This window comes from Coenobita brevimanus, chromosome 42 (assembly GCF_032717465.1).
Source record: "Coenobita brevimanus isolate Jiangsu-jjx chromosome 42, ASM3271746v2, whole genome shotgun sequence".
Lineage (NCBI taxonomy): Eukaryota > Metazoa > Arthropoda > Malacostraca > Decapoda > Coenobitidae > Coenobita > Coenobita brevimanus.
In genome coordinates, this window is record NC_136995.1 from 2,957,501 (window position 1) to 2,967,500 (window position 10,000).

General features: G+C 43.2%; 1 protein-coding gene across 2 annotated transcripts in view; it reads left to right on the top strand.

Annotated features, from left to right (window-relative positions):
• The window catches only part of Dmtn (transmembrane and coiled-coil domain 2 protein Dmtn), a 130,079-nt gene that overhangs the window by 3,119 nt on the left and 116,960 nt on the right, over positions 1 to 10,000 (top strand). For both annotated transcript variants that reach the window (XM_080270731.1, XM_080270732.1), the window contains exon 2: positions 6,327 to 6,427. In XM_080270731.1, coding sequence (XP_080126857.1) covers positions 6,330 to 6,427 — 98 coding nt within the window. In that variant the 5' untranslated portion in view covers positions 6,327 to 6,329. The remainder of the gene's footprint in view (positions 1 to 6,326; positions 6,428 to 10,000) is intronic.

Sequence of the window (10,000 nt, forward strand, 5' to 3'; positions counted from 1 at the left end):
ATCCAGGCTCCAGAGAAGATGTTTTCTTCTATTCCAAACCATTCAGAATAGGTAAATATTTATTTATTTGGTACAAATTTATATGCAGTACAAGAGTATATTGGTTTTCACACAGTAATATAGGCGATATAGGTGTTGTTTCACTGACCAAACACATCAACATACCGCACCCTCTTTGGCGACGTTACCTCCTCATCACTTCTGCACGTTTCTCCCTCTAACGCCACGTAATCTTTGTCCTCCACATTGTCATCGATTGGAGAATCATTCTCACCTTGAACTTCGTACTGTGGCACAACATGTCTTTACTGGCCAGGTCACTGGTAATAGGTGAGTTGCTGAGACAATGGCATGTGGGAGGGGGGGAGGTCACGGTCTCGCGGGGTAAGGCATTGTCCCCGCCTGGCATCGGGTAGAGGAAGGTGTCCCATGTATACGTAGCAAAAATCACGCACGAAATTTGAAAAATGTGCAAATGACGGACCTTGCAATTGCAGCGCATTTTTAAAAGTCTGCGGGAGTCACAGTGACAAAACATTCAGGCGCATATGTATGTCAACTGGATGCGGCGGATTAAAATAAATGCAATGTCCCCATAGGGTTGTGTTACTTTCCGAGCACCCTGTGGTAGTAGCTGTAGTAGTAGTAGTAATTGTGGTGGTAGTAGTAGTAGTTGTGGTGGTAGTAATAGTAGTAATATTGGAATTAGGTCTGTTCTCGCAGTCATTCATGTCCCTTCATTGTTACATCTGGGAAGAAAAGGAAATGGTTGATGGGTGTGGTGTTTCCATTCCATTTCACGTATAAGCCATTGAGTTTCATTTCTGTTGCCTCGTTGTATTCATTTATACTCATCCTTATTGTTCACTAATATTATAAAACAAGGATAAGGTGATGGTGATGCATTTTCCTATATTTTCGTGTGTTCATATCAGTTAATTTTGATATACTGTCTGTCTGGCAACTTGACGTGTATGCTCCGCCCCCTTCCTGAGTCGTGGCCTCGCCCCTTCTCACGCACACTGTGGGTGGTGGGTGAGTAGGGGCGGGGCTTAGTAGACAGATTGCATGGCGGGGAGTATAGTGATGGAAAGATGTGTTTGAATTTTTCCCTCGTGCTTCTATTTTCCATTGTTTGTATTATTCCATCGTGTTTGTATTTTTCCCTTTCATTGTATTTTTCTCTTCTTTTTGTATTTTTTTCAACTGTATGTATTTTCCCCTCCTGTTTGTATTTTCCTATTATATTTTCCCCTTCTGTTTTTTCCCCCTCTGTTTGTATTTCCCTTCTGTTTATTTTTTCCTTTTTGTGGCCGTGGATTTTTAAGACATTTTCCTTCATTTTTTGTATTTTTGTGTTCTTCAATATTCATCAGGTTTCTTCCGTTATTCACGTTATTCATCATTATTATTAGGATTTTGAATGCATGAGGACTTTTCTTTTTTTTGTCCACTATTATTCAGCTAATGCAAGAGTTAACCGTTACTCCCAGTCCTTCATGCATGCAACATGTCAACTCTGGAACCGTCTCCCTTTGTCTGTATTTCCTACTGCTTATGAACTCCAGTCTTTCAAACGCTGTGTGTCCAGGCATCTCGAAATGAACAGATCTCGAATTCGGCTCCCTGTTATCTTGTTTTTTTGTTTTTTCTTGGAGGGAACAGGTTTATGGGCTCCTGGCCTTTGGTTCCTTCTTCCTTGCTTAAATAAGAAAAAAGTTGGCATATTCTTATTGTTTGAGCTAGAAAGTTGGTTTACTCCTATTGTTTGTGGGTTTATTCTTATTGTTTGTGCCAAAAAAGTTGGTTAATTTATTGTTTGTGCTAAAAAATTTGGTTTATTAATATTGTTTGTGCTAAAAAAGTTGGTTAGTTTATTGTTTGCGCTAAAAACTTGGTTAATTTATTGTTTAGGCCAAAAAAGTTGGTTAATTTATTGTTTGGGCTAAAAAAGTTGGTTTATTATTATTGTTTGGGCTAAAAAAGTTGGTTAATTATTATTGTTTGGGCTAAAAAAGTTGGTTAAGTTATTGTTTGGGCTAAAAAAGTTGGTTTATTATTATTGTTTGTGCTAAAAAAGTTGGTTAATTTATTGTTTGTGCTAAAAAAGTTGGTTTATTATTATTGTTTGGGCTAAAAAGTTGGTTAATTTATTGTTTGGGCTAAAAAGTTGGTTTATTATTGTTTGGGATAGAAGAGTTTGTTTATTATTAGTGCTAAAAAAAAGTTGGTTTATTATTATTGTTTGGGCTAAAAAAGTTGGTTAATTTATTGTTTGGGCTAAAAAAGTTGGTTAATTTATTGTTTGGGCTAAAAAAGTTGGTTAATTTATTGTTTGGGCTGAAAAAAGTTGGTTTATTATTGTTTGGGATAGAAAAGTTTGCTTATTATTAGTTTGTGCTAAAAAAGTTGGTTAATTTATTGTTTGGGCTAAAAAAGTTGATTTATTATTATTGTTTGGGCTAAAAAAGTTGGTTTACTATTATTGTTTGGGCTAAAAAAGTTGGTTAATTTATTGTTTGTGCTAAAAAAGTTGGTTTATTATTTTTGTTTGGGCTAAAAAGTTGGTTTATTATTATTGTTTGTGCTAAAAAAGTTGGTTTATTATTTTTGTTTGGGCTAAAAAAGTTGGTTAATTTATTGTTTGGGCTAAAAAAGTTGGTTTATTTTTATTGTTTGTGGGTTTATTCTTGTTTGTGCTAAAAAAAAAAAAGTTGGTTTACTCTTTTTGTTTGGGTTTATTCTTATTGTTTGAGCTAAAAAAGATGGTTTACTCTTACTGTTTGTGCCAGTGTGGGACTCCTTCACGCGGGGGCACAGATATGGCCGGGCAACTCCACTGCCTGGTTGTATAAACGTCCCCCAACTCCCTATCCCCCGAAGAGAGGATGGTGGGCCGCAGAAATAGGACAGCTTCAGCCTGCAGTCCACTGGGTTCACGTGTAGATGAGCTTGGAGTTGTAAATGGTGCTGATTTTGTTATTGTTATTCTCGTTATTTTCTCAGTCATTGGGTTGGTGATTGAAGGTGATGGCTGTTATTTCTTAGTGTTATTTCTTAGTGATTGAAGGTGATGGCTGTTATTTCTTAGTGTTATTTCTTAGTGATTGAGGGTGATGGCTGTTATTTCTTAGTGATTGAAGGTGATGGCTGTTATTTTTTAGTGATTTGAGGTATTTTAGGCGTAGTTGTTCGGAGTGATTGTTGTGATTTTTGTTCATGCGTAGAACGAAGTAAGTGATGTTGATGGTGGTGGTGTTGGTGATGATGATGATGATGATGAATGTTGGTGGTGGTGATATGATTGTGATTATTGTTCATACGTAGAGCGAGATAAAAGTGATGATGGTGATGATGATGGTGGTGGTGGTGGTGGTGGTGGTGATAATGATGATGATGATGGTGGTGGTGGTAATGGTGATGATGATGAATGATAAGGGTGATGATGGTGGTGATAAATAATGATGATGGTGATGGTGATGATGATGATGATGATTTACGGTTGCATTCTTGGCGACGTAAAATGTCCATAGCACCTCCTCTTTAGCGATTTATTTCCCATATTACACCTTAACATTCTCTTCTATGCTATATCTTTTTAATATAGATATAGTGAACATCAATAACGTACAAGCGGCTATTTTGTAATGTGTAAAATAAATCGCTAAGGAAAGGTGGTTACGAATTCAGACCCACTTAGAATACTACCTTAATTATCATCGTTATTCACATCTTTTAATTATCCGTATTATTATTATTATTATTCGCGGGGTAATGGAAGTGAAGTAATCAAATCGGGTGAGCGAATTCCGTAGATTTTTCTTTCTCTTTCTTTATCCTCTTTTCCTCTTTCTTTCTCTTTCTCTTTCCTCTCTTCCTTTCTTTCTTTTGTCACAAACTGTTTTTAACATTCCTTTGTTTTTTTTTTATGACTTGTGGTTGAACTTTGACATCATAGCTTGTCCAGGTTTGTGGTGTTTTTCTGGTGTTTTTTTTGGGGGGTGCATTGTTTTATTTATTTTTTTATTTTTTGATCTGGTGTTTGGGTTCGTGTTTGGTTGGGGTAGTGTGTGTGTTTGTTTTTGTGGAGGAGGAGATTTGGTTGCTTGGTGTTTGTTGCGCTTTTTGTGAATTATGTTTGTTTTTGGTGGTGTTTGGATTCGTGTTTGGTTGTGCGTGTGTGTTTGTTTTTGTGGGGATGGGAGGGCATATGTTTGCTTTGTTTGGTTGTGTCTTTGTTGCGCTTTTCTCAGTGTTTGTTACTCTTGTCTATGTGTGCTTTTGTGCGGTGAATTTTGTTTGGTGTTTGCCGGTGTTTGGATCGAGTTTGGCTGCGCGTTTCTTGTGTGTTTGGGGGATGAAGTTTGGTTGTTTTAGTTGGTGTTTTCCCCTGTGATTTTCTGGGGTAAATTTTGATAGCACTGGTGTTTAGGTGTTTGGAATTCGGTTTAGTGGTGTTTGAGATTATGTTTGGGTTGTTTTTCTTGTTTTTGTGTGGATTTTAGTTGCTCTGTTTGGTGAGTGGAGGTGTTTGGATTGTGTTAGTCGTTTTTTGTTTTGTTTTGAAGGGTTTGGTTGCTTAATTGTGTTTGATGGTGTTTGGATTCGGGTCTGGTCGTGCTTTTCTTGTGTGTATTGATAGGGAGCAGAGAGGGAGGTAGGGAGAAGATAGGGAGGGAAGATGTTGAGAGGGAGATAGGGAGCAGATGGGGAGGGAAGATGTAGAGAGGGAGGTAGGGAGTATATAGGGAGGGAAGATGTAGAGAGGGAGATAGGGAGTAGATAGGGAAGGAAGATGTAGAGAGGGAGATAGGGAGTAGATAGGGAGGGAAGATGTAGAGAGGGAGGTAGGGAGTATATAGGGAAGGAAGATGTAGAGAGGGAGATAGGGAGTAGATAGGGAAGGAAGATGTAGAGAGGGAGATAGGGAGCAGATGGGGAGGGAAGATGTAGAGAGGGAGGTAGGGAGCAGGGAGGACGGTAGGTAGGAATATAGGGAGCAGGGATGGGGGGAGATGGGTATAGAGGGAGCAGAGAGGGAGGGAGGTAGGGAGCAGATAGGGAGGTAGGGAGAGGAGGGAGCAGATAGGGAGGTAGGGAGAGGAGGGAGCAGATAGGGAGGGAGGGAGGTAGGGAGCAGATAGGGAGGTAGGGATAGGAGGGAGCAGATAGGGAGTAGGGGGATATCAGTAGGGTGAAGCAGGACTCAGTAAGGGCGCAGGCTTGGAAGCACTCAGGAACCCAGGGTGAGTGAGACAGGGAGTGAGGGAGTAGAGAAAGGGACAGTGAGCCAGTGAAAGAGTAAGACAGTGAAAGAGTGAGAAAGTCCCCCATTTTACTTCAGGTAATGTAGGGTGAGATAGTGACACAGTGAGCAAGAGGTGCGGGCTAAGATAGTGGGACAGTGAGTTTGTGGGTCAAGGTAAGGTAGTGAGATAGTGAACCAGTTTGAGTGAGCTAGATTTGAAGTCAGAGTGAGATAGGGATTTTGTGAGCTGGTGAGGCAGAGTGAGTTAGTGAGTCAAGGTAATTTAGTGAGATAGCGAGACAAGTGATTCAAGGTAAGGTAGTGAGATAGTGAGACAATGGGTGAGTCAAGGATAATATAGCGAGAGCGAGACAGTCAGGGTAATTTAGTGAGATAGTGAGACAGTGATTCAAGGTAAGGTAGTGAGATAGCGAGACAGTGATTCAAGGTAAGGTAGTGAGATAGCGAGACAGTGATTCAAGGTAAGGCAGTGAGATAGCGAGACAGTGATTCAAGGTAAGGTAGTGAGGCAGTGAGTTAGTGAGTCAAGGTAAGTTAGTGAGCCAGTGATTCAAGGAAAGGTAGTGAGATAGCGAGACAGTGATTCAAGGAAAGGTATTGAGATAGTGAGACAGTGATTCAAGGTAAGGCAGTGAGATAGTGAGACAGTGATTCAAGGAAAGGTAGTGAGGCAGTGAGTTAGTGAGTCAAGGTAATTTAATGAGACAGTGATTCAAGGAAAGGTAGTGAGGCAGTGAGTTAGTGAGTCAAGGTAATTTAGTGAGACAGTGATTCAAGGAAAGGTAGTGAGGCAGTGAGTTAGTGAGTCAAGGTAATTTAGTGAGACAGTGATTCAAGGAGAGGTAGTGAGATAGTGAGACAGTGATTCAAGGTAAGGTAGTGAGATAGTGAGACAGTGATTCAAGGTAAGGTAGTGAGTCAGTGAGTTAGTGAGTCAAGGTAATTTAGTGAGATAGCGAGGCAGTGATTCAAGGTAAGGTAGTGAGATAGTGAGCGAGAGTGAGATAGTGAGTCAGTGGGTGTTGGAGCAGTGAGTGAGTGCCCCTATCTACCTCAGGTGATGCAGCCTTCGCCCCACGCCGCCACACCCACACTCGGGGCATCCTCTCGCCTCAGACCCACTCTCGTCCGACAGTTTTCCTTGCCCCAGGTGCTAAGGTGAGGTTTGGACCCGCCCCCTAGCCCAGTTTCACGCCCAAAGCCCAATTTCACGCCCAAGCCCACGCCCAGTTTCACGCCTGTCACGTTTTTCTCTTCACGCCTGACAATAACCCCTGATTTGATGTATAGCCCAATTTCTAGCCCAGTTTCTCGCCCACAGTAACCCTGACTTGATGTATAGCCCAATTTCTCGCCTAAAATAACCCCCATCTGATGTGTAGCCCAATTTTCCGCCCAATTTCATGCCCAAAATAACTCCTATCTGATGTGTAGCCCAGTTTCACGCCCAAAGTAACTCCTATCTCATGTGTAACCCAATTTCTCGCCCAGTTTCACGCTCAAAATAACTCCTATCTGATTTGTAGCCCAATATCTCGCCCTATCTGATTTGTAGCCCAATATCTCGCCCAGTTTCACCCCCAAAATAACCCCTATCTGATGTGTAGCCCAATTTCTAGCCAAGTTTCTCGTCCACAGTAACTCCCTTGATGTATAGCCCAATTTCCCGCCCAAAATAACCCCTATCTGATGTGTAGCCCAATTTCTCGCCCAGTTTCACGCCCGCTTATCCTCTAGTATGGCCGACTCATATTGTCTAGCCAAGCCCCTACCCCGGTTTGTAGCCCAGCTTCTAGCCCGCCGATTCCTGTTTCACGCTCAATCTTCCCCAATTTCACGCCCATTCCTCCCCAATTTCACGCCCATTCTTCTCCAGTTTCACGCCCAGTCCACCCTAGTTTCACGCCCAGTCCCCCCCCCAATTTCACGCCCAGTCCTCCCAATTTCACGCCCAATTCTCCCGTTTCACACCCATTCCTCCCCAATTTCACGCCCTTTCTCCCAATTCACGCCCCTTCCTCCAATTTCACGCCCAGTCCTCCCAATTCCACGCCCCTTCCTCCCCAATTTCACGCCCCCCTCAGTTTCACGTCCAGTCCTCCCCAATTTCACGCCCAGTCCTCCCAATTTCACGCCCCTTCCTCCCCAATTTCACGCCCAGTCCCCCCCCCAGTTTCACGCCCCTCCCCAATTTCACGCCCAATCCTCCCAATTTCACGCCCCTTCCTCCCCAATTTCACGCCCAGTCCTCCCCAGTTTCACGCCCAGTCCTCCCCAGTTTCACCCCATTTGAACCCCAGATCCTTAACCCCTTCACTCCGATGACTTGGTGGTAGAGAGGGACGCCTTCAGTGGTGGCACTGATATAACCGGGCGGTGGACCTGCCCGGTTATACACGCGTCCCTCAACTCCCTCCCTATCCCCCACAAGGATGATGGTGGACTGCAGGAGAGGGGGTAGCGTCAGCCTGCAGTCCACTGGGTTCACTACTAGTATGCCTATCATTATTTTCTGTCTGTTTACTAAAAATTATTTCCAGTCTGACTAAAAATCGTAACGAGATGACAAATATAAACTACTGAAATAAGTCGCTGGATGGAAAGTGTCAAGGAGAGTAAGAAGATTAAACTATTGAAATGAGTCGCCGGATGGACAGAGTCAAGGAGAGTAACAAGATTAAACTATTGAAATGAGTCGCCGGATGGACAGAGTCAAGGAGAGTAACAAGATTAAACTATTGGAATGAGTCGCCGGATGGAAGGGGTTAAGGAGAGTTAGGAAAGAGGATAGTGTCGAAACTCTGCTCCTTTTCTCTCCCAGGAAGGACAGTGAAAGGAGAGTTTAGAATTTTCCCCAGTCTCTTGTCCATCCTGCAGAGTGTAAATTGAATCGATCGTTTGTAATGGGCACTTTTTTTTTAAATAAGCAAGCCCCCCTCCCCTCCCCCGCCCCCCCAACTCCCCCCCGCCCCCTCCAACTCCCCCCCGCCCCCTCCCCCAACTCCCCGCGCCCCCCTCCCCTCCTCTCAACTCCCCCCCGCCCCCTCCCTCCTCCCCAACTCCCCCGCGCCCCCTCTGGTCTTCCTCACCTGCCAGCTTTGCGTTTCACCTTTGTCACTAACGTACTGCCTTTTGTGTATTGCTTTGGTGTTTGTTGTGTTAGCTTGTTTCGCCCACACCCACACACCCATCACACCCACACCCATATCTGTCTGTTACACCCTCTCACCCATCCCACCCACACCCACACCCTTATCTATCTGTTACACCCACATCCACGACCACATCCCACCCACACTCATATCTATATCTGTTACACCCACACCCGTCCCACCCACAGCCTCACTTCCCACACCCACACCTGTCTAATACACACCCCTATCTATCCCGCCCACGCCCACGCCCGTTTCTGTCTGTCACCCTCATCCTCACTTGTCGTTCACCTGCCTAATAATCCTCCATACCTGTTCCATCCATACCCGTCTCTCTCTCTCTCTCTCTCTCTCACACACACACACACACACACACACACACACACACACACACACACACACACACACACACACAGTCCCACATAATTATATCAGCATTCTCTGTCTGTCTGTCTGTCTCTCTCTCTCTCTCTCTCTCTCACACACACACACACACACACACACACACAGTCCCACATAATTATGTCACAGCATTCTCTGTCTGTCTGTCTGTCTCTCTCTCTCTCTCTCTCTCTCTCTCTCTCTCTCTCGCCGCCAGTAGGTTTAAATACGCTTTATCGCTACAGTTTGCTTCGCTACGTTCGCTATCGTATTTTTTGCTTTATTTCCACATTTATCGTATTTTTTGCTTTATTTCCGTATTTATCGTATTTTTTGCTTTATTTCCGTATTTATCGTATTTTTTGCTTTATTTCCGTATTTATCGTATTTTTTGCTTTATTTCCTTATTGCCGTATTTATTGCTTTATTTCCTTATTTTTACATTTGCCTTATTTTTTGCTATGGATATTCCTCTTATTTTCTCCTGCATCTTAACTCTCTCCCTCCCTCCCTTATTTTTCATTCCTTATTTTATCCCGTTTTGCCGTATTTATTCGTTCGGTTCTTATTTTCCTGTTCGCATATAGTAATTATTTCACTTCCTTTCGCTGCCCTCGTCTCCCCCACCCCATCTTTCTTCATCGTTCGTTTCCTCCTCCTCCTCCTTCTCCTCCTCCTCCACCACCACCGCCACCACCACAACCTCCTCCACCACAACCTCCTCCTCCTCCTCTTCCTCGTCTTTTATAGTCGCTATTTCTCATTTCCATTTTTTTCTTTCACTCTGCAGCTCATTTCCATCCCTAGCGTCCTCATTTCCTCGTCCCACTGTCTCGTTCCTCATGTTCCCATTCAGATATCCACACTCTTCTCTCATTCTCCTCATTCTTCATTTCCTCTTCTTCATTTCCATTCTGCACTATTGTTCTCTTGCTCTCACTCATCCTCATTTCCCTCCAGTTTCATTTTTCTCTTTCATTTCCACATCTTCACTTCCATATTCACTACTCTTGACCTCTTACCCTCATCACATTCTTCTCTCATTCTCCTCATTCTTCATTTCCATATAATTTCCTTGTAAACTACTCTTGCTCTCTTCCTCATTTCACTCTTCTCTCATCCTCGTCATTCTTCATTACCATATCATTTCCTTGTACGCTACTCTTCCCATTCTCACTCATCCTTACTTCACTCTTCT